This window comes from Aythya marila, assembly GCF_965140915.1.
Source record: "Aythya marila genome assembly, chromosome: 10".
NCBI classification, from domain to species: Eukaryota; Metazoa; Chordata; class Aves; order Anseriformes; family Anatidae; genus Aythya; species Aythya marila.
In genome coordinates this window covers 13,178,458-13,204,176 of record NC_139051.1, presented here as the reverse complement: position 1 = coordinate 13,204,176, position 25,719 = coordinate 13,178,458, and the positions used below count along the sequence as shown (strand labels likewise).

General features: G+C 38.1%; 1 protein-coding gene across 6 annotated transcripts in view; it reads left to right on the top strand.

The window, feature by feature from the left end:
- The window catches only part of DOCK3 (dedicator of cytokinesis 3), a 212,301-nt gene that overhangs the window by 73,735 nt on the left and 112,847 nt on the right, over nucleotides 1-25,719 (top strand). For all 6 annotated transcript variants that reach the window (XM_082768307.1, XM_082768310.1, XM_082768309.1 and 3 more), the window contains exons 8-9: nucleotides 5,598-5,639; nucleotides 7,133-7,287. In XM_082768307.1, the coding sequence (XP_082624433.1) occupies nucleotides 5,598-5,639; nucleotides 7,133-7,287 (197 nt within the window). The remainder of the gene's footprint in view (nucleotides 1-5,597; nucleotides 5,640-7,132; nucleotides 7,288-25,719) is intronic.

The window sequence follows — 25,719 nt, the reverse complement described above, 5'->3', positions numbered from 1 at the left end:
GTGAAAATAAAATGTATACTTCTGTTGTTGTTGTTGAAGTATAAGCTTCACATCTTCCTGTTGTGTCCACGGTGAGAGATTATTCCCTGCCTGTTTGCACCACAGTTTATGTGCTTGAATACTGTTGTCCCATTTGGTCTTCTCTTCCTTAGGCAAGACAACTCCATTTATATTTTCCTTCAAAGGTCAGATTTTCTAGACCTCTGCTTCCCACATGTATTTTGTAGACATTATACAAGCTAATCTGCCATTTGCCATTTAATACCTGCCTTTTCCATTTATACTGTTGAATTCTGTCCGGTAGGAAATAGGACGCTTCATAGTATCACTGTCATAATAGCTTGCGGACGTCTGTTCATTTGAAAGTGCCATGAACCAGGCAGATGACCATGCAAGTTTTATTGACATACAACGAAGAAGTTTTAACAGGCTGCTGTTGGGTTACATGATTGTTAATTCAAACAGCAATTATTAACTTGCTGGTAGAGATAAAAGTGTTCCTTACTGTAAGATCTAGTGTTAGTCAACCTACTTTCATTGATTAAAACTTCCTGAGCCTGCAGTTCATCAGAAGTTGCGTGAGTCTAGAAAGTCCATGAGAGCCACTGTCTGATTCTTCCAGGAGAGTCTGCAGATAAAAAGAAAAATCTGCTTACAGGATGTGCATAAATAATAAACATCTTGGCCCCGTTTCAAAGATTTTTTGAGCTCACAGAAGATGGAAGGAGACTGAATAAGTTACGTAAAGCAAAACTAATTCTTGAACATTAAGGCCATCTCTGTTGTATGGCAATGTCCTTTAGAAACCATATCTCTTTCATTTTAGTAGAAATGTTTTGGATTATTTATATCATATTACAGTGGTTTTCATGAAAAGAAATAAAAATTGTGCTACGTAAGGGAAAAGAAGAAAACAACAACAAAGTACAGCACTCTGCAGTACTGATTTATAAGTTTGTTCCTGATTTGCCATAGACTGAGGAGGGTTTGGTGCTATTACAGGAGAATTTTCCTTCACATAGAGTACAGAAACAACTATCAGTACAAAATTAAATTGGTAATGACTCAAAGAATGCAAGTTAAGTTGCTAATGGGATTACTTTCTTACTCTGTGCTTCTTTCTGAAGGTGTTATGTTGTTTTTGATTTTATTCTGAATACTTGTAGTACAGAAAACATTTAATTGTCAGAGTTGTCTGATTACATCCCCATCTTAGTCCTGAAGAAAATGTCCACGGCAGTTTTCTGCTCAGATCTGTGCTAGTATTTAGAGTATGACCATTAGTTGGTTCACACTTCACAATCGCTTTAGTTTGTAGATTCAGGAAGACAGTGCTGTCTAATCACATCTAGTACATAGAAGGCAATTTCAGGAACCAAAACATCTGAGAACTTAGCATTTGCCTAACTTAAATTTTGTAGCGATTGAAGATTTTTTTTTTTAACCCATAGAGAGAATTTCTCTGTACTTCCAGCAAAATACTTAATGGATTATCAAATCAGCAATGAGGTTTTACATTGCAAAATAATCTTGTGGGAATAGTCATGAGAGCCCAATTACTTTTCCATATTTGCAGAATTGTAGAATGTTAAATGTACCATAGAAAATAGGTCTCATATTAGCAGAAAAATGGATGAAGTAACCCTAGGCTTTCCCATCTGTGAGAAGAAATTGAAGCATTTTATACAGAGTTATTAGGCTCAGCATTACTTCCACTGGTAAAATTTTCAATTTAAAAATTTTGTGCTTCTTTTTTAACTCCCATTTTACTTTGCTATATGTATTTGTGACTACTGTGTGAGGGTCGTTCTCTTCATCTCTTTGTCAGAACTGTTGTGCTCTGAGGCCTTGTATATCCAGCTTCTCCAAATGAATCATTATGAAGGCAAATCTTAGTGACTTCAGGATGAGCAGTCAGAAATTGTCATTATTCTTGAAAGAAACCAAATCACTCATTCCTTATGATGATATTTGTGATTTTACCTAATACAATCAAATACCTTTTTTTTTACTTTAATTTTTTAATTTACATTACTTTTGAAACGGTGAGATATATTGTCAGAATTCTGCCCCCAGAGCTCAGTGCTGGATTTGTCACTAGATTGAAGCTGTCATTCATTAAGCAACACAAGTCTAGCAGAATGTCAGTAACCCTTGGACAGTACTCTTTGGTAAAAGGAGTTGCAAGACAAATGGCAGGAGGTATTTTGAAGAATCAGAAATGTTCAAACCTGGCCATTCAGTATGTTTTGTTTTTCTATAGATGTATTGATTTGTGTATGCGTGTTCAGGGAGAATTTAGCAGTTGTATGAAAAGCACAACTACTGGCTGTGTTACTGATAGGTTTAACCATTTCTGTCAACTATCTTAAAAAAAAAAAAAAAATGACCAGAGTTTCTAATTAAAAAGACAAGTGCAAAATTAATATGCTGCTATCACCTCATATTTGGTTATGCTTTACTCTGAAAATGAGTTTGGTAAAAGTGAGTAGTTACAAAATTTGAAAATAGAGGCTTCAATTGCCCAGGTCTTTACTAGAAAAGGAAGCTAACTGAACACGGACTGTGGAGGAAGTTCCTAAAATCTCTCAGTGATTTCTTTGTTTATTCAATGAAGCTGGTGGTTAAAGGACAGGTTTGTATATATCTGATTCTAAGCCAGCTCTTCAGAAGTTGATTGAGAATGTGAAGTTAGAAAGCAGTTTGAGGCTGACATGGTTGTGATGGGATTTACTTTTCAAGAATCATTAGGGAAGGAAGGAGGAAGCCCAACAATAGAAAACCGGTATTGGTAGGTAAGTGGAACAAAAACAAAAAATCCCAACTATTTCCAACAAGGACGTAAGTAGTAGTGAATGTGAACTTGTTCAGAATAAGCAATGTTAAGATGTTCCAATGTATTTCCAGAACAGAAATCTAGTGGGTAGAGAAAGAGCAGCTGATGCTGCCATTAGATTTTCATATAGAAAAATATTTGGTTCTAATTGAAATTCTCCTAAGATCATTAGTTCTAGATGAAATTTCTGTAAAGTAAGCACAAAGCTAATTAGTAAAACCCCACTGGAAAAAAATAAAAAGAATGGTTGTCAATAATTTGGTTCAATGGGGAGGCAGGGGGAGGGAGAATGAATCTTGCTTGCTGCCAGAGTGCTCTTCCAACTTACATTAAGCTTCCTGTTAAACAGAACCCTGCTGGTCAATTCCCAGCCTATACCACAGAACTATTAGCTTGTTCAGGTGCAAGACTTTGCATTTATCCTTGCTGAATTTCATAAGCTTCCTATTAGCTAATTCCTCTGGATTGCCTAGGTCCCTCTGAACAAAGGTGATCTTCTTGAATGCATTGATTACTGCCCTCAGCCTAGTATCATCTGTGAATTTATTAGATCAGGTAGGTCTTAAGATAGACTCCTGACAATCTAGATGTGTTGGTTTTTGTTTTTACTGCTACACTTAGCCCAACCAGATGTGACTTCACAACTTGGGTAGAAGGATGCTGCAGAAGACTGTATTGAAGGCCTTGCTAAGGTCAAGGTAGACATCGTCTACTAGTCTTTTACCATTCAGAGATCTAGTCATTTTACAGGTTGATCAAGCATGATTTAACTTTGGCAAATCCGTGTTGGCTGTTTTCAGTCACCTTCTATTTCAAGTGCCCAGAACTGGCTTCCAATGCAGACACTTTGAGAAATGGTATGTGAAACTAAGCAGCTGTATAGTAATCGTACAGAAACCAGGATAACTTGAGCAGTTTAAGTAACTGATCTTTTCTATGCCAACTGATTCTGAATGGTTACAGGTGACAAAGATTAAATAGGCAACCCAGCCAGCTAATCTAAGAGGGCTTTAACATTCTGAAGATGCTGCAGTAGAGAAACAGGCCATGGAGCTGGAGATCATTTCTTCTGTTGGCAGTGTGAAAGAGGGCATTTTTACAACTGTGCATGTAAACAGAAGTCAAAAGAGGCCATTTAACTTTCCATCGTCTTGATTTAATCTCGTTATGGAGATTAACTTTTGCGATAGCAAATTGTATTTTTCTTCTGTGGGGAACAGTTTGGAAAAAGTGTTGATGAATACATGTTGTGGAATATCTTTTATTTTCATCTCTTAAAGCTATAAGGTTATCAACATATCATGCAGCTCCTACTAGAAAGCGTGTATCTTTTTTCAGAATTAGATGTTGGGCATGTAATAGAGATAGTAGAGAATGAAAAGAATATGTATTAATGTGTGGTAGTGTTAATATTTCAGTTAAAAATGCTAATGTTAAGATGAATATGCATGGACAGGCATGGCAGAATCACTAATGATGCGCTTTTTAAAGAGCTCAGAAACCTTTTCAATTTGGATTAGTGTTTAAATCTCCATTTGGAGATTAAATGGGTTCAGTAAGACTTGCAGTCCATTTTCTGATTATAACATTTCCTTTTAGTATTGTGGTTTAGCTCAGCCGGCAACTAAGCACCACACAGACATTCACTCACCCTCCCCCCTCCCTATCTGGGATGGGAGAGAAAAACAGGAAAATGAAGTCTGTGGGTTGAGATAGAGACAGTTTATTAAGACAGATAATAATAATAATGATAATAGTACTACTACTAATAATGTGTATGAAACAAGTGATGCACAGTGTAATTGCTCACCACCCGCTGACCAATGCCCAGCCTACCCCCAAGCAGCTGGCCCCCCCCACCCCAGCTAGCCACAGAATCACAGAATCACAGAATTTCTAGGTTGGAAGAGACCTCAAGATCATCAAGTCCAACCTCTGACCTAACACTAGCAGTCCCCACTAAACCATATCCCTAAGCTCTACATCTAAACGTCTACCCCTATATATTGTTTAGCATGACCCCAGATGGGATGGAATACCCCCTTTGGCCAGTTTGGGTCAGCTGTCTTGGGTCTGTCCCCTCCCAGCTCTTGCTACACCCCCAGCCTGCCCGCTTGCAGGACAGAGCAAGAAGCTGAAAAGTCCTTGGCTTAGTGTAATCGCTGCTCTGCAACAATTAATATATCAGTGTGTTATCAACACTCTTCTCATCCTAATTCAAAACATAGCACCCTACCAGCTACTAGGTGGAAAACTAACTCTATCCTAGCTGAAACCAGGACAAGTATGAAGGGCTTTAAATACAGGATCATCCTCTGAGTGTCTAGATGTCAGTTGTTTTTGTTTTTAAACAAATGCAGCTTTTCATGCACCAGCATACTGATGGTTGAGGACTTACGTATCCCCTTATTTAAAGGAGAATACATAAACTATGGAGTATATGGTGATGGACTTCTCAAAAAATATATATATATTTTTAGAATGTTGGAAATTCTGTCTAGTTTGTGCAGCCATTTCTATTCAAAACTAAGGTAAATATCACCTGTAAAATCTATTAGTCTAACAAATGGCTTAATTGAAAGCCACTAAGAAACCTAGTGGTCTTGTGAGTAATGATACATTTTGGAGGGAAAAAAGACAGTGAAGAGTTGATAATAAGCTTGAACAATCATATTTTTAAAATACAGTTTAATGCTACACAGATATAAATATTTCTTAACTCTCAAAAAGGCTTAAATTTTACTCTTCTGTATCTCCACAGCATTTGTCAAGTAGACACAGTGTCCAGCAGAGCACGTCACAGGTAAACACCACCTACATAAGAATTTTTGTTCTCTTTAAGTCTTTGATAATGTATCTGTGTATAAAGGTAGGATGGTGATTATTGGTTAAGTCACTACCCAAGTTCATCAAAAGATCCTCAGAATAATTAACTTAAGCTCCTTCTTCAACTTCCATGTAAGCCTCTTTTCCTCAGTTCTGAGTGTTCTGAATAGAAAAAGTTCTCAATTGAGATCGCAAGCCTCTGTCTGTCCACGTGAGTCTTCTTTCTACCTGCTAACACATAGCTTAGGAGGCTTTTATTTCATGTATCCTTTCTGTAGTAATTTAATCCTTTCTTGGTCTTGGAATCTGGGTCTAATCTTTACTAGAGAACTGTGCTTCCACAGGTACCAGTCTTTAAAGGATGAGGATTTACTTGGATTTAATTCAAAATCCAGAACAAAATTCATTTTAAGCGGTATTGTGAAAGCTAGTACAGATTTGGGTGGAAAGTATGAAAATATTAAGATTCTCTTTGTTAGCATCTACATATCTAGCACATTCAGAGGAGACTAGCCTAGTGAACTTAGGTTATTCATGCAACCTCTTTATTAAAATCAGCATACAATGGATAAAGTGGTACCAGAATTAAAAAATAATTATTTCTAGTTAATACTCCTTTTTCTCCACCCCAGTTCTCACTGTTGTAAATACATCTTGATATTCTGAGCCAAAAATAAAAAGCTTTCTGCTATTCAACTTTATTGGTTGCTCATGTTATCAACCAATATCAACTAACAATGAGATTTTTTTTGTTATACCTGCAGGGCTATTAGCCTCTAAGACCTTGTTCTAAATGATAACCATAAATGAATTACAGCTGTTAAAAAGAAATAACATAAAAGTTATTCTTAAATAATTGAGTAGAAGTTCATCTACTGCAAAAGGAAATAATCAAGAATTACTATAACACTGTCTTACTAGAGCTTATTTTTTGTACCAAAATCAAGACAATATTTGAGAAGCAGGGTTGATTTGGCTTACTTGAAAAAAAAATCACTTCAATTTTATAAACAATATTTTTTACTTACTTGATTTCATGACTTCTCAGCTGTTCAAATTAAAAGTAGGGGGGAAAAAAGAGGAAGAAAAACCTTGTCATTTATCATACAATCATTGACTCATTCAGGTTGGAAAAGAACTCTAAGATCACCTACTCCAACCTTTAACCTAGTACTAAATTCCACCATTAAACCATACTACTAAGTTCTACATCTATATGCTTCTTGAAGACCTCCAGGGATGATGACTCAACCTTTTTCCTGGGCAGCAGATTCCAATGCCCTACAACCCTGTCAGTAAATAAATTTCTCCTGATACCCAACCTAAACCACTCCTGGTCCAAGATGGGATGTATTTGAAGTTAAGCTTTTACTTGATGGAGAAAGAAAAGCAAAGTTTCAGTTGAAATTAAGTCAGTCATATTTCCTTTACTTGTGACAAAGTAAAATCACTTTCATTGTTTTTAATCAGGTGGATACAATTCGTCAGCGTCATGGAGAAGCTTGTCGTATGCCAGTGCCTCATCACTTCTTCCTCAGTCTAAAGAGCTTCACCTATAATACAATTGGAGAAGACACAGATGTCTTTTTTTCTTTGTATGATGTTCGAGAAGGGAAGCAGATCAGGTAGGACTTTATCATGTAATTAAAATGCTTTATAGGAAAAAAAAACTGAGCAAAGCATGTGATTATTGGAGAAAAGCATGTGAGCTATTCTTGTGACACAACTGAAAGGAGAACACCTACTAATCAGAATCTGACAGTCCTGCAATGCATACATGAGAATATCAATAATGCTGATCATTGTGTATAAAAATTTTTGTTTACATATAACCAAAGTATTGAAGGTACAGAACAGTTGAGTTTTATTTATGTTTCTGACTTGGTCTCTGCATATTACTGAAGGTCTTAGTGTTTAGTAGCTACATTTTTAGGGATGTTGTTTAAGAAATACCAATATTTGCTAGGTCATACTGTATGACTTTTGGAAGGAAGACTGCTGTGTGTTTGTGTGCTGAATTGAAGCTCTTGAGCTTTCATCCAGTCCTAGCTTTACAGGCATGTTACAATATTGTTTATTTCCATCACTCTTACTAGCAAGATAGATTGGGAAATTTGTATTCACCTTATGTCTAGGCCGGACAACTGCGCTGCTAAGTACCTTGAGGGTACTGATACTAATGTCAGCAAATATAAAATGTGCTGCATTTTTCCTTTGTAAATGTGTGTTTTGAAAACATCAGAACATGTAGAATAGTACTGCAGCATATATATTGTCTCAAAAATGAAGTGATCATAGCTTGTTGGCAGGGTTTTTTTGAGCTTTGATGAAAGTATGTCCTGACAGTTGACGCTGATGACTTCTGGTACTGTAGTCAAAACTGTCCTATATATTTCATCAAATGAGATTAGATTTGTCCCAAGCTGAGGAAAGAGCCCCTAGAACATTCCTTCCTTTCTTTGGAAGAACATCATTCTGTCCAAGGAAGCTCAGAGTAGAAAGGTAATGGGTTTGTAGCTTTTCAGAATACAACCCACTAAAAAGTGTTATATATTAGAAAGCTCTAGTGACTTGATTACATCCGTCACCATTTAGTTTGGCAACTTAAAGATGGTTTTGCAGAATGTGGCAAGAATGTCTACTATGATGCTACATCATGCTTATTCACCCCCAATACCTGAGAAATGGTTGTTTTTATATAGGTAGGAATATATGCATATGGTTCTTCTATGAGAGAATTAACAGAAAATAGTTAAGAGGGAAAGATGAAAATGGCAAACGAAAACAAAACAAACCCTATGTCAAAAAGCAGTAAAATATCAAATTATTTAGATGAGGAAAGCTGCAGTAAAGAGGAAGGGACAAACTGCTGCTGTGACGGTGGAAGGCCTCAGAAACAGCCTCAAAAGATTAATAGTCTTGGACTGCACTTTGCTTGGTATGTTAACATAGAGTGGGAAAACCTTGAGGGTTTTTGCCAGTGATAAAACAGAAGTAATAGTTACAATGAGAAAAAGTGCAAAGGGATTCAGGCAGATTTAAAATATATATAATAACATTTTGATGTGCAAACAGTTGTTATTACTTAGCTCTTCATATTGTGCATCAATGAGCTGCTGTAGTAAAAACATTATTTTTATATTGTCTTATGTCCCAAAGAGGGATGGTGAAGGAGTGTGTAATGAGGCTAGGCTCTATTTTAGAGAAGAAACTTAAAAGTAGAAAACAAAGGCATTGCTACAAATTTAGAATGATGTGCTTATATCTGCTTTGGAAGATGAAGTCTCTTTCCTCTTTTGTGTGCCTCAGGAAATAGTACATTAAGGCTTTCTTAAAAAGAAAGCCTTTTTTTAAGGCTTTCCTTAAAAAAAAAAAAAAAAAAAAAGGCAAAGCTACATTCTAAGTGAAATGGACAAATTGACTTTTATTAAATGGTTTTGATCTTGATGAATCTCTTATCCAAGCTTTTCCTACTGTTACGCTGGAGATTGACTGGCTTTCAGTGTTATTGCCTCGGACACAGTAGTTTACAACCTCATTGATCCTGCTGGTTGCAATAGTTATTTTCAAGTCTTTTTAACTAAAGAAAAATTAAGCCTTCCACTGTTTTTCAGCAGCTGAAGTAATAGTATGCACCAGTTATGGATTAGCAATCAGAAGGCTGGAGCTAGCTAGAGTTGAAATACAATTTAAGATGTATTTTCTGCTTCTGAATACAAGTATGGTATTGTACAGCTAGTGATTTGTGCTTTCTAAAAAGAAGCAGACAAAAGACAATGGTGGAGAAATATGGATATCGAGAACAATGCTGTTATCAGGGGTGTAAGACTTAGAGATTTTTTGAAAAAGACTTTACTGTGACAAATTATAAAAACAAATACTTGTGAGTATAAAGAACTGGATTAATAAACAGCTGCCTCAATAACTTGTTTCAGCCCATACTAGAAACAACTTGTCAATTTGAGCATTAGATAATGGCTTACACCAAAAGGGGCAAAAGTCTATTTGTATGTTTTAAAGTCTTTGGGAAATTTTATTGCAAGTTATCCTGTATTTTTACATTCAAATACATTAGAAAAGCAACAAAACTTTAGTACTAAACTTTAATACCTCAGCTTGTTTGTCATGTTGAAGTTCAAGGGAAATGAGAAACTTGAGCTAGTTTTGATTACAACCAATGGGAAGTACAACCCATTGTTTGAATTACCTTGGAATGAATGACCGTGAAATGATAGTTTGTAATAACTGGAAAAGAAAGAAAACGTTAACATGAAGGTGGTGAACTTCAATAAGGCAGGTGTTGATAAACATTAAAAAAAAAAAAATGGTACAGAGGAAAGAAATTTGAGAGTTGTCACTTCCTTAGGACAATATAAAGAGCACAAGAAAATTGTTCCATTGTAAAGGAAAGATGAAATATATGGCAAAAATAGAAAGCCTGTATTCTGTGTTCTTTGACATAGTCTGGTAGAAAGTATTAAAAAAGAAACTGATGAAACCGCACAAGTGGGGACGGAAAAAGACAAAGTTGTAGAAAAATGCAATTAGCAAGGGACCTCAGTAGCAATGATGAATAAGTCCATAATGCTTTTGTTGTAAAAAGTTTGTGGTTTTTTTTTAGATCAAGAAATAACAGATTAAAGGGGACATTAAGCTATCAGCAGATGTTACCAAGATAGCTGGAGTATTTAATAACTGTTTTGCCTCCATTTCCCCCAAAAGGTCAAGTGCAATCAGATGACAAATGCAAAAAGTTCTGGAACAAATAAGCTATTTATTAGCACTTAGAAGCTCATAAGAAGAAAAGTAAAATTCAACATAGATGTGTCAAGCAGAAGTCACACTAATTTTATTCAATTATATGGGAGCTCACCTCAACAAAAAAGAAGCATTAGACTTAATATGGTAAAACAGGGAGATATAGGATTGATGAAACTACTGTAAAAATGGAAAACTGGTGGAAAAACTTATCCAATCTTATCTGTGTTGGAAGAATGGATTTAATAAGTTCTGTTGTGTTTTTTTTTAAACAGCAGGTTTTGGTGCAGCGGTATATTGATGGATGGAAAAATAAATTAGTTTATTAACAATAAACTAATAGCTTATTTTAAAGTAGTGAGGCTTAGCTATCTTTACTACAGGTCTTTTTATTAAAAATGCACAAAATTATGCATAACTTCAAAAATCATGCATTTAAAAACACGATAGAAATTATGCTGAAAATAAACTTGAAAAATCCATTAAGTGTAAGAAAGAGTACTTATGTTTCAGAATGACTTTTTTCTTTTTAAGGTTTATCTTTAAACGTTTTTCATTCTGGCTACATCTTAAACACATCTTAAAACAGTCGAAGTTTCTAGCACACTTTTTCTTGTTGTTTTTTTTTTTTAATATTAAACTGTCTTTATCTCAACCCGTGAGTTTTATAACATTTGCCCTTCTGATTCTCTTCCCCCATCCCAGTGGGAAGGGAGCAAGCAACTACATGGTGCTTAACTGCCTACTGGGGTTAAATCCCAACAAAGGTAAAGAAGGAGAGAAAGATAGGCATGTGCACATGGCTTCTGTGGGTACATTGGCAGTAAATGAAAAATGAAGGCAGATGTGGCCCTGATGCTGTGGACAAATTGAATGTGGTCAGTAGCAAGCCCTTGCAGCATGTAGCCAGCAAACTGAGGGAAGTTACTGATTCTTAGTTTTTTGGAGGAGTAGGTAGCCTATCTTGTTTCTCATCCCTGCAGATGGGTCAGTGGACTAGAGCTAGTCTGGAGCTCCTTTAAACTAAGGTGGGATTATTTCTGCCTAGCACACTTCTTTCAGAAGTAATAGTTTAAGTATATGGTGTGGCATGATGAAAGGGCAACTATGAATGGTGCCTCTTTTAGATAATGAATACTTCCAGCTTAAACAATTAAAGTAGTAGCAAAAGTTGACTGTATTTTTAGAGTAAAATTTGCAGAGGAGATTGGCAGCTAAGAACATTATCAATGGCATAGTAATGAAATTAAGGTTTTTTCGTCATTGGTGTTTTTTTTAATATGTTCATGAAGAAAGACATTGAAAGCACCTTCTTTGGTGTGCACTGTGCAGAACTCAAAAGTAATTGATTGTTCTTGTGACACCTGCCTTATAGCCTACTTTTCATTTACAAGATCATGTCCTCTTCACTGAGCACCATAGTGCACATTTTATTTTCTCCTTCCTGCTTATATGACTCATTATTAACGCTTATTATTCTATTCTGTCTGTGTCAAAAATCTATGTAGCTCTTTTTGTGATGTTTTTGTGGTATTATTTTTGGTTTTGGAAGCAAAGAAACAGAAGAACTCAGTAGCAATTCTCAAGAATATAGCATCTTTCTTCAATTCATGTATAACCAGGTTTCCCAGAAGTGACAACATAGAACAAAGTATGTATGGATAGGTAGATGTTGCTCAGTTTAAGAACTGCTTTCTTTTTGCATGTGCTATTGTAGTGTTTTTCGTTATGATGCTCCCAGCACATCTTATTATCAGATTGATAGTTATACTCTGAGAAATATTAACTGTAAGCAAGAATAGTTTCAAGCTAGAGAAAATGTAGTCTGGAAATGCTACATGAGAAACCAGCGGTGATGGGAAGAACAGTAATACAGTTTTCTGAACACTGTCTTGTAGTGCCCTGGGAAACATGGAAGGAAAGCTTACCTAAGCTAAAAGCTAGCAAAAAGAAAGGCTACAACAGGAAAAAAAAAATTACTTTTCATTTGGTGTTTCCCCTTGGGGGGGAGAACAGAGAAGAGGTAAAAAGAGGCAGCAAAGGGAGAAGATTCCAGTTTACCCAAAGAAAACTAGAAGCTAGCTCAGATGTTGGCAAAGCCACAGTGGATACTTAATATGATCTTTGCAGTGTGAGTTTGTATTATTACAACTTTTCTCTAAAATCTAGATGTTTAAGTATTTTATTTCATCCATAAGTTCTATCTAAGTAAAGCTGACTGCTTGTGACCAGAATCTAAACTTGTATCGCCCAAAAGTTTGACCAATATTTAAAAACAGTACTGTGGCATTTTAGTCACTGACCGGTTCCTCAGCACTTTATTGGTAGGATGTACAGAGTGGAACAGAAGTTTTCATCCAGAGAATGTGCAAGTGGGGGGAATTGAGAGGCAAAGATGCATCTTCCACCGACAGGAAAGTTTTACGTCATACGCAATATGGTAGTGGTATGTCTATACTCTAATGGTCACCAAGGAATTTTCAGCATATCCAACTCCCTATTTCATCACATAAGACAAGGTTGATTGTTCATCCTGCACAGTTCTTTCTTGTGAAGAATCCATAGGATGCTCTGAATCCTGAAGCAAGATGTCCACAAAGCTTCTGTTGTTACTAGAGCTGATATACAAGAACACTTCTGAAGTTTAACAGTTTAGGTTCAGATATCTTTGGCTGAACTGGAAGCCTATATGTGTGTCTGTCCAAGAAAATTGAGTTTGTGCTAGTAATTGTGGTTCTCTAACAAATAAGAAGGATAACATTTAAAAGAAAACACCATTTTTACTGATCCATTTAATTATTTTCTAGCTAACTAACTGCCTTGGATTGTGTTCAGTGCTATAGAGAAGGCAAAACAGGATGGGTGCATATTAAAATGAAATACAACTGGAATGATGCTTATAAAATAAAAGTTACAAAAAATATGTAATTGATATATTTTTTGTGGGACCTGTCCAAGTAAAGATAAGAACAACTCAGGGTGAAAGGGTATAAAACTGGGGAAATAGTTAGTTGTTCTGTGACGGTAAGGGCTACTCTCCGTATCTCCTGTGAAGATACTTGTATCACATAGATCTTGTATTATGTATGTTTCAACAGGATTTTGTTTGACAGTTTTGTAGTGTTGAGGTGGCTTTGAGGGAATTTATGGAAGCTATCAGAGGTGAGGGAGAGTGTTAACTTCTTATGGTGAAGCAGAGAAACAAACATGCCTGCTGATGAGAAGCTTACTGTGAGCCAGCAATCATTAAGGTTGGAAAAGACCTTCAAGATCATCTGGTCCAACCATCACCCTACTACCAATTTCACCCACTAAACCGTTTCCCCAAGCACCACATCCAACCTTTCCTTAAACACCTCCTGGGATGGTGACTCCACCACCTCCCTGGGCAACCCGTCCCAATGCCTGACTGCTCTTTCTGAGCAGAAATGTCTCCTCATCTCCAACCTGAACCTCCCCTGGCACAACTTGAGGCCATTCCCTCTGGTCCTATCACTGGGTACCTGTGAGAAGAGGCTGACCCCCAGCTCCCCACACCTTCCTTTCAGGGAGCTGCAGAGAGCAATGAGGTCTGCCCTGAGCCTCCTCTTCTCCAGCCCAAACACCCCCAGTGCCCTCAGCTGCTCCTCACAGGACTTGTATCCCAGGCCCTGCAGCAGCTTCGCAGCCCTGCTCTGGCCATGCTTCAGGGCCTCGATGTCCTTCTGGTAGTGAGGTCCCTCCAGCAGATCGACACTTCCCCCAACTTGGTGTTGTCTGCAAATGTACTGAGGGTGCACTCAATTCCCTCTACTGGAAATTTCAAGAGATCATTGGTGATAATCAGGTTTAAAAGGTTTATATAAATGTATATATTAATGACCCATTTACCTTACAGCAGAATGAAATGAGAGGAAAAATGCTGCAGAATTAATGACCTTGAAAGGCATGGCTGGTTCCCATGCATGCAAATTTGTGCCCTATATCTTGCTTCTCTTGAAGTATTCCTTTCATTTCCCTTTTGCAGGTGTCTATCTGTCAATAATTTAGTTAATTTTTTCTTCAAATGTTGACTCTTCCTCATTGTTCTCTGTACAGGAGAAACATCCAAATGGAATTAGTAGAATTTCTTTCTCCCATTATTGTTTAAAATAAATTGATTTGGAAGGGAAAGTACTCGTTGTTCAAAAGCGGAAAGAAAAGGAGCAATGGAATCATAATCCTTCATGAGACTAATTTGTGGGAGTGCAAAGCATTGCAAGGAGAGATGACTGTAGGAAAGGCAAAGCTATCATGTAACAATAATTTGGGTCGTTATTAACTTGGACTGATTAGCATTTTTCACTTTTTTTTTCTTTTACTTTATAAGTTGTGCCTTTAGGCTTTACCTGAATGACATTAAACCATATAACTTTCTACAACGAGCACATACTGTGTTATTATCGTATCTTTTCTCGTTACTTAGGTGATAAATGTAGACCTGACTGGATACAGTGTGTTCAGACTTCCAGGTATGGGGACAGGGTATGATTACATACTAAGAGATGCTTGCTATAACATAAGATACCTAAAATTTTGTGCTCAAGTACTGAGTAATACCAGAGTACACGTCATACCTTTTCACAATAAGTTGATGTCCTGATGTGAATCATAAGCATAGAACATTTGCAGTCCAATGTAAAAAAAGAGACAGTAAATGCTTGTATGAAAAAACATCACAAGATAGGTTATACAAAAAAAGAATGGCAAAGTATACATTCGTACAGGGCAGACATCTTCCTCTGACCCTCCTTCATCCTCCTTAAAATTAATCCAAAGATATATTTTAATGTAAATGGTATATAGTAGACAAGTTTTAAGCATTATGGTGATCCTATCTCCTCTTAAAATTAATGTTAGAAATCTTTTCTACTATGTTAGTAGTAATCAGCTGTTAGTTCTGTAGCAGCATCATGGTAAAAACTGGTCTTGACCGGAGATTGCAGTTAGGGAAAGATGTAGAGTTAGAATTCTGAATGTCACACTATTCCTCTCCGCCTCAGATGGCACGGCACAGGGCCTGTCAGATGGAAAAGCATGCGACAGCTCCAAAAGAAGACATTATTGTTCATTATAAATGCTTGTAGGTTTTCTGAGGCAAGCCAACATTTATTAGCTAGATGCATTAGAGAGAAAGTCTGTTGAAGTCCATGAAAAAGCTTCACACTCTTGTTCTTTTCTTGTTCCTTTGATTCTTACCTCTGTGTATGTGGAGGTATTAACGAGGGTAACATCTAGGCCTTCATAAAGCTTCTCATTGTGCTTTTTTGAGATGCCTTTTCATATTCTTTTGCTTCCCACTGAAGGATAAAATTGTAATCCATTATTTCATAGCAGATGGCTAAGTGAAACACATACAGAAATGTGAAGAAACCGAGTCTCACGGGATTTTAAAACCCTTAAAATGCAGAAGTATATCTTTTACTGAGCAGCTAATTTTCAGTAAAGTGGTAGGAATTCCATAATTTCAAAACCTCTATTTCTGTGTTAAAGCATCTGTTTCTGTGTTTGCAATAGCAAAATGAGAGAGAACACAGCTTTGTTCCTGATGCTGTAGGTGATATGAAGAGATGGGTTTCATGTAAATGTTGTCAATTTGTGGGTGGATGTTGGGGAGAACGTGAATAGTAAAGTCTGTCTCACATCTTCTGTCTTAAGAATTTAATGCCACTGACAATGTTCTAAGAAGTGTGATATGTAAAGATAAAGATGTTCAAAAATTTTCCATTAATTTATATCATGACAGTTGGATTTTGGTATTTCCAATGTCACTTAACTGAAATGAAATCATCTGACCCTTTTGTCAAGGCTGTATCAAACAACGTTAAGTGTCAGCATTCTTACTAATGTTGTCGTGTATGGGCTGGAACTGCAGCAGGAATGTAACCAATGATTTCCCTCATGAAGTTGAGACAGCTTTCAACCAAGTTACTTTATGTGATAAAAGTTAGCAGAAAAATACATAAGAGATACTAAAGATACTAAAGGTGTAAAGATATTAAGATACTAAAGGTGTAAAAATGATTTGGCCAATGTGGGGGCTAGAAAAGGAAGAGTGTTCTCAAGCTACTGACATCTGCAGTCTTCTCCTGTTCTAGTGTCTCTAAGCTGCCATTATCTTCTCATAGGTGTAACTGAATTGATAGAAGTCACCATACTGTTTTTTTAGGCTCTAAAAAGAAATTCTGATGGTGGTTAGGTAGAGAAGAACAAAATTCACCACTTTGAAAAACTATGGATGTAGAAATAATGAACTTTGTATGGAATCAGTTCTGAGTCAATATGGAGTCAAGCTATAGCAGGGGAGGTTCAGGCTGGACATCGGGAAGAGGTTCATCACCAAGAGGGGATTCTCTGATTTTTTCCATAGAAGGAGTTTCCTCAGACACAGTATCCCTAATTCAGATGTCAGAGTGCAAATTTATACAAAGTTGCTGAAAGTAACCTTTACAAATTTGATGAGAGTCTCTCTCCCTCTTCATCTGTGGTTCACACCAGCAGCTAGCTGAGCTCCACCGCGCCGCGCTCCCGCTCTCCCTCCTCAACAGAACAGGAGGAGAAATGGGATGAAAAAGCTCATGGGTTGAGATAAGGACAGGGAGATGGCTCACCAATTACTGTCACGGGCAAAACAGACTCAGCAGAGGGAGATTAGTAATAGGCAGTAAATTACATTACCAGATGAGAGCAGTGAGAACTGAAAGCCAACCAAAACCACCTCCCTCGTCCTCCCTCTGCTGCCTCCCCCCTGCAGCAGGGAGCAGGGCTGCAGTCAGCCCCCAGCATGGGTCCCCACCGCTTCTGCCCTGCTCCACGTGGGGTCCCTTCCCGAGCCGCTCCTGCGTGGGCTGTCCACAGCCCGCAGCTCTTCGAGCACTGCTCCATGTGGGCCCACACTGTGGGGTCTGTCCATCAGGAGCCAATGGGCACAGCACAGGTCCCCCCGGGCCTCCTGCTCCTGCATGGGATCCTCCATGGGCTGCAGCGTGGGGATCTGCTCCGCGTGGTGCCCGGGGGCTGCAGGGCTCTGCCTGCTCCACCATGGGCCTGCTGCCCCGACGCCCAGAGCACCCCCTGCCTGCCTTCCTTACAGGCACTGGGGCAGTGTAAACTTGTAAACTGCCAATAGGGATACGTATCAACTGCACCAAAATCCTAGCAAGAACATCAGAGCTAAAAGTACCTTGCATTTACATGTTTCTTCTTTAACAATATTCTTTTAATGCTTCCTATCATAGACAATTGTCATTGTCGGCAACTTTCATTTCAAACTTTAAGCAGACTTGTGAACAGTGATGACAAATTTTCCAGAAGTTTGACCTGAGTAGGGGCTTGAGTCCTCTCAGAGCTCTGTGAGGTGGGATCAGCATGTTAATGGGAGAACACCTATACAACGTGACTCTACATGCTCCTAAACAGAGGTGTAGGAACAGTACGGGTCCTGGAAATCGGATGCTGCTTGCATGGAGGGAAGCTCAGCAGCTCAGAGAGCAGAGGCCTGGAGACATAGACAGGGCAAGAACAGGACAGAAGATAGGCATTAATAAGGCTACAAGAAGGGAAGATAGGAGCACTAGGTAGATGAAGATGGTTGAAGTCAAATAGCTGAAGAAATGAATTTGGTTAGTGTGGAAAGATCAAGAAAAAGAGGATTGATAATAAATGGCACCGGAGCTAGCGTGAGCTGTGGCAGGGAAGTCTCAGTGCGTTCTTCCCCTGAGTCTGGAACTGATCCTAAGATGCCACCTTCTACATTGCTAAGGCAACAAATCTGGGAGTGCTGAGGTAATGTGCGTGTATGTCCCCTGTTAACTGCATTTAAAATGTTACCATATTCAACTGTTGTCAGTTCCTATGTTAGGAAGCAGAAAATTATATTTTTATTTTATTGTGCAATTGCATACTAAACTTCCCATTTGTTAAGTTTGAATAGCAGCCTTCTCATAGTTATTTTAAAATGGAAACGTTATCTAATTCACTGACACTGTAGTTATTTGTCTACTGGGAAAAATAATTTTGTATCATTTTGAATTATTTCCTTAATATTCTGAGAATTTACCTAGGGATTAGGCTTACCAGCTAATGAGCTTTTTCTTCAGCTTAGTCATGAAAAAAAGTCCTATTTCTTATTGTTACCTCTTCTGCTTATTTCATTTGCTGGAATAGCTAATCCTCCACTAGTATTTCCTATACTTTATAGTTTATTGTGTTTTCAGTGTTTCGAGGAAAATGCTTTCCTGACTTCCATGAAATAGATAATCCATAGCAATAGTAGTAACAAGGATACCAGTTTTTGGTTCTGCTCAAAGTGAATTTAAAGATCATCAAATAAACAGTAAAGAATATTGTTACCTACAGCAATGGCCATTGTTCTGGTCATTCTAGTTAATGTGAAAAATATGTGAGTCTCTGAAGTCTGCTGCAGACACATTGGTGGCAGGGGAAGAGTCTCTCTGGCATAATACGCAACTCCTAGAAAAAAAAAAAAAAAGACAAGAGAGGAATAATTTCTTTCAATTTACATTACCACTTGCCCCAGCTGACTTTTATTCCCTAGACATCTCTCACTAATTTGCTTAGTTTTACTATTTATCCCTTTTCCTGTTAATATTGTATATTTTAAATAAACTATTGTTGTCTGAATTGGTATATGAAAGAGAAATAAGTGGTTTTATTAGAGATGTTCACTCTATCCTATATAATTTCTAATATGAGTTCATTGTAAATTAAGATCTTTTACCATTATATCTCAAATCTCCCCACCACTGCCATGCTTCCCAAAAGAAAGCCTTTCATGTTGGGGATCAGACGGCACATATTGGGGGCAAGGATACAGTTTTTTCTTCAAGTGTGATTCATTTTATTTTTAATAGCTTTTTTAAATACCTGCATCTGATTTTTCCTGTTACGTTTTTCTTCCCTGTTGCTGTTCAGAAAGAACAAAAACAGACCATGAACACATACCACTAGAAAGATTGTGCTGTCTCAGATGGTAAGGGTGCACATTGCTGAAATGTTGAGTGAAATTCTGCAGCTCAAAGAAAGCAAATACTGTAAGCAGCTTGGTCTATAGGAAGCCACGGTGTCATGATCACTGCTCTTGGATGCCTCAGCTCTCTGTTGAAACCTTTACTGGCAAAGACCAGTTCTTCTCCTCTGCCTGAAGCTGCCATGTGCAAAGCCAGGTAACAAGGTTGTGCAGTTTACAGGGCAAGAATTAAGACAGCCAATCACTGTATTAGACCTCAGACCCATTTCTGACAAATAAGAGTTCCCAGGTTATAGGCAGTGATGAAATGTTCCATAAAATACTTGTAACCCCTACAGTTACGTGTTGCACACCTACCGCCTGTCAGGGTTGATCTGCCTTGCTTTTCAGAAGTTAAACATCAGGATCACCACCAGCAGGGACTAAGAAATCACACTGTATGACTAATTTCTCTTTTTTTAGAAATAGAAACTTCTAGCTAATAGAGAGGGTTCCTTTCAGGAGCACAAATACCTACCTTTCATGATGTAAATAACCAAAAAAAAACAACAAAACAAACAACTAATGACTGTCAAATGCTTTTGTGGCAGATGCATGAGAGCCCAAGGAGATCGTAATTGGTGCTTAGCCACATTTCTCCTGCAAGCTTTAGTAACGTTTTTAACATTTTGGTTGTTTTCCCTTGAATATGGTTGAGAGAAATGACAGGTAGTTATTTTAACTAATTTCTGTTTCTATGGAAACCCAGTGTTTGCAGTAACAGTCTTACTGTAAGCTCTGTAATCCTCCCTTATGGCTTCCAGCCAACAAGGTAACTTAATAATTCATGAGCATTAAGTCTGAATTTGCTGGGAAGCAAACTGCATTGCTTGGAGCTGTTTTGTCAGAGCCAGATTCATTTCCCTCACAAATTTGGTGTTCTTTTCTCTAAGATGTCTTTATAAAATACACTCCGTAAACCAATGCAGTGTACTTTTCTTCCCTTGTTTTTGGAAGTGAGGTTATTGCAGGTCATCTGGATAAGACAGCTGATGACAAAAAAAAAAAATATTAAGTACTTGCCTGAAAAAAGTAAGATTTTAAATAGTTCATGAATCACTGTGCAGGCAATTTGCAAACAAAGTTCAGCAGAGGTGATGGTTCTGTCTCAGGCATTCAAGAGTGACCCCTATCAATGTTGGACTGCTCAGATGCTTCTGTGCCATGGGGTCTGAGCACACGCTCAAAGGAAAAGTTTCTGGTGTAAGTGAGAATTGAGTCCCTCACAGAGACACAGAACCTTTCTGTACATATGCTTTGACTTGCTTTCACACTTAAACTGAGAACTGGAGACTTGTTCTATGGCGCACTGGGAGAGTTTATTATTAGGTCAACCTCACAGCAGCTGTAAGGACGTATTTTTTTTTCCAAGAGATGAGCAAAAATTAGCTACTCTGAAAGGCTAACACCATTAACAGAAAATAAACTTGAAAAGCTTTTTATAGAGCATGCTCCTAAATGGTCTGCAAACAAATTGCTTAATCATCTCAAGAGTCATGCCTTTTAAAGTACAACAGCATTCTGAAATACTTCCACAAACAAGAAACTTTACATTAAAGGTATGTGATCTTCTTACAAAGCAGTGTTCAAAATGGATTTCAGCTTCTTACAAGGAAAAAAAAATGATATATTTCTTGATTACATATTGCTTTATTTTCCATCTCTTCACATACTTAAATAGGTGTCATGAGCAGTTGTACTTCATAAGAAATCTTCTTTTGATGCTTAAATCATCTTTCAAAAGAAAAATTAGCCCTGTATGTATGGGAAGTGACTAAAATGTCAATACACACGTGATTTCTTCATGAATATGAGGCAATCTGGTTGAAATAAAAGTTCAGAAGTCCTGATGGGAGACTTGTTTCCTTTTCAGAAGGTTTCTAAAGGGTGTTCTCAAGAATGTCAGTGTACGATGCTGTCCCATAATGATCTGCTTTGATCACAGTGTAGTACTGTAGTACAGCACTGACAAACATGAGGAAGATTTTGAGGAATGTAGCAAAGGGAATGAAAATAAAGTTCTGTGTTTTCCCTAATCATATGCAAAGTTGTGCTACCAGATCTGATAAGCCCCCGGGTGCTATTGCTGACTAGATTGCAGGATGGGAAGCCAGGGCAATACAGCCATGGTTTTCTCTCTGCCACCAGATAAGCACCTGGACAATTAAAATTAATTCCCTAAACTACTAGCTAATGCAGCTGTGTCAGGGCTTTAAGTAACTTCTCCTGTGCTGAGTGTGCTTCCTCATGCAAATATTGGCTCATGGTTTAGGGACCGTAGTTCAGTGTTTTTGTTTTTAAAACCAGGAATCTTTCTCATGGTATCTCTGCTAATTTACAAATGCTTGGAAATAAGCACCTTTTTTGCAGCTTTAAGAACATATATTGGTTTTGTATCAGCAGTTCCTAATACAATTCTATTTGCTTGGTCAAGATATTGTCCTTGTTTGTACACACAGCCATAGGAAGAATGCAGCATTTCATTGCGTTGATGAATTAAACTTCCCAAAGTATGGTGGGAACAGCAAGGCTGCAGTATTTTGAAGGCAAGTGTTGGCAAGCTTTCTGTTATCTTAGCAAACAACTAGCTCATCCAGAGGTCTTTGTACCTGAGCTGCAACCTCATGCTGTGAGTTCAGTTACTGTTAGCAGTTTATCAAAAGAATAAATGATGGTATCTAGCCATTAACCTCGGATTGCAGTACACAGAGGTGATTCTTGGGTTTTTATCTGGCACAAAAAATGGTGTTTCTATATAACGTCTCAAAATGCTTATGATATTCATTTGACAACTCTTTTTTTCTAGAGTTATTGTCAGGCTACACTAATATATATTAGTATTTGTTAAAAATGAGACTAGAAGACTTTTTGGATGAGAATAGTATCATGATCTTAACCATTCCTTCATTGGTAGGACAAAGTGTGAAGAAAGGAGGTGAACTTTGCTGGTTAGGCAGCTCTTTGTATGTAGCTTAGTTCTGCTAGCTGTTGCAACAGCATTTTCAGATTTTTGTTCCTGAATTTTTATTTTATACACATTTTACATGGTAGTAGAATGAGAAGGAAACCTAGGGAGGTGCTGAAAGAAGATTCAAAGGCTAAAATGTCAGTGATTACATGAACTTTTCTTTATGAGCTGGAACATAAGTCATGGGACCAATATGTATTTCAAACAATTACATTTAGCCATAGAAGTGAGAGGTCAAACACTAGGTTCTGAAAACCTAGTTAAATATAGCTTTTGAGAAGATCTGAAAAGCTTGTAAAAATGTTGGGAGTTTTCAGTGGTCTTCCTGTTGTTTTCTGGAAATCAAAACCACTGAGGGAAGGGAAAAACAGAAAATTGAGTGAACAGATCTGTACATTTCCCTTTTTATTGACATACTGGATTGGAAAGAGTGAAGGAGGCATTTGTTTCTGGGAGAAACAGCTACAGAGCCATTATTTAAGACAAGGGAAAGGTACCAGATGTGAGGTTTCTGCTTAAGGGGATTGATGCCCTAATGTGTCACTGTTTGTGCCTCAGAAAACCAATCTCTTGTATGTTCTTAAGACTTATTTTAGTCCTTGTTCTTTATCATTGGTTTCCAATTCAAACAGACAGTTGATCTGCAGTCTCTCTACTCAGATGCTATGCATCTCTTAATGCTGTACCTGGATTTGTAAATTCATGGTCAGGATTTATGCCTTCACAATCGCACACTAATTAAACTTGTCAATGAGTTGATACGAAGGAGTTCATTAATCCATCTCAAGCTCTTTGCCAGACCTTTTGTTGTCATCTTAGCATGTTGTAAAAAAAAAAAAAAAAAAAAAAAAAGTGAGGGGGGGAGTCTCAACAGCAAAAACTCCCTGTGGGCATAATGCTGTTCCTGCTCACCCAACAGTAACTGTTGTCCCTAATTGCCCCGTCCTTCATGCTGAACATGTAATGTCCCAAACCACTGGCTGCTTCCTTCCTTTTTGCAGAAACAGATGTCAGTTCAGTATGGTCCAGCTTTTCACACAGTCAAAGGAAGCCAAGAAGTGAGACACTATACTTCTTTCACTTTTCTTCCTTTTTATTTAAAGAACAAGAAGCTATTTGACTTTGCTTATCAGAGCAATGTTTCTTGTTCTTGAATAGCTTTAGCAATTACTAATCAAGCCAGTGATTGTAAAGCCTGACTTACTGCTATACAAGAGGTAGTTTCACCACAATGTGAGTTAGCACAGAAGGAGATCTTGAAGTTAAAGTAATTGAAGATTGCTAGTAGCACACATGAACAAGATCAATAAATAAGCTTTTGTTTAAGATACTGCTACTGGTGTGGGTCTTCTTATGTCTGAACCAAGCAAGGCAAGAACTTTAATGCTTTCCTATGTTTTGGTGAATTTCTTATTCCTGATTTGATGCAGGAAGGAACTGGTTTTGGTATATTTTCAGAACAGATGAAAGTGAGGTTTATTTGATAGTAGACTGCATCAAATACTCAGAATCTCACCATACTTCAGCAATTGTAACTGCTGTGGGTTTTTTTTTTACATTTTCCTTATGATGTATTTGAATATTTGAAGAGAGCTGTATGTATCCTTTTTCTTTAAGCAAGTAGAGCATATCCAATTATAATAAAAATGCTTAATGCCTACAATTATAGGGCAGTTATTTCAATATCCATTTTACTTAGATTTGACATTTTTGTCTTACTAACCTGGACTTTAGTGTTGCCTGTGCATACTCTGGTCTTTTTGCAGAAGATAACCTTGAGGAATAGACAAGCTGAGGATGGAACTCTTTGAAAGGAAGCAGATCCTAAAATAAGAACTGAATTGATTGAATTTCTGCTAGGTTTCCTGAGTCTAAATGTTTTTACCTTACCTTTGTCTAAAGAAGGAGCTACAATTACAGCTGAAAACAGTGAATATTGTGGTCAATGGTTCTATGTCTGGGTTGAGGCCAGTCACAGGTGGTGTCCCTCAGGGGTTGGTCTTAGGACCGGTGCTCTTCAACATCTTTATCAATGACATAGACGACGGAGTTGAGTGCACCCTCAGCGAGTTTGCAGATGACACCAAGCTGAGTGGTGCAGTTGATACAAGAGGGAAGGGATGCCATCCAAAGGGACCTGGACAGGCTGGAGAAGTGGGCCCATGAGAACCTAACAAGGTTCAACAAGGCCAAGTGCAAGGTGTTGCAGTTGGGCTGGGGCAATCCCAGGTATTTATATAGACTGGGTGAAGAAGAACTCGAGAGAAGCCCTGTGTAGAAGGACTTGGGGGTTCTGCTGGACGAGGAGCTGGACATGAGCCAGCAGTGCGTGTATGCAGCCCAGAAGGCAAACTGCGTCCTGGGCTGCGTTAAAAGGGGTGGCCAGCAGGGAGAGGGAGGTGATTGTCCCCCTCTACTCTGCTCTTGTGAGACCCCACCTGGAATATTGCATGCAGGCCTGGGGCCCCCAGCACAAGAACGATGTGGAGCTCTTGGGACAGGTCCAGAGGAGGGCCACTAGGATGATCAGAGGGCTGGAGCACCTCTCCTGTACAGAAAGGTTGAGGGAACTGGGCTTGTTTAGCTTGGAATAGAGAAGGCTCCGTGGAGACCTCATTGTGGCCTTCCAGTACTTGAAGGGAGCGTATAGGCAGGAGGGGGAACACCTGTTCACATGTGTTGATAGTGATAAGACAAGGGGGAATGGTTTTAAACTAAGACAGGGGGTATTAAGGTTAGATATTAGGAGGAAGTTTTCCACTCAGAAGGTGGTGAGGCACTGGCACAGGTTGCCCAGAGAGGTTGTGGATGCCCCATCCCTGGAGGCATTCAAGGCCAGGCTGGATGAGGCTCTGGGCAGCCTGCTCTAGTGGTTGGCAACCCTGCCCGAAGCAGGGGGCTTGAAACTAGAGGATCTTTAAGGTCCTTTTCAACCCAGGCCGTTCTATGATTCTGTGAATATTTAAATCTTTAAAAACAGGGTTATTCTTTCTGGTTTCTGTTGACATAGAAGTATACTTAGAGCTGTAAAATGGGGGGCATATGACTAGCTACAGATGTGGGTCAACAGTGTCATATTGTCAAAGGTTCAAGTCCATTCCAGCATTTCCTAACGCCTTTATCAGCATTAGTAAGACCTTAGTGGAATATTTTAACTAGTTTCTGTAAACTGCTCTTGAAGAGTCATACCAAAGATCAGAGAAATTCTGCAGTTGAGAAACAAAAATGCACGTTTGGGAGGAATGACCTGCAAGGAAAGGTGGAGTAACTTGAGGAAGCTTACAC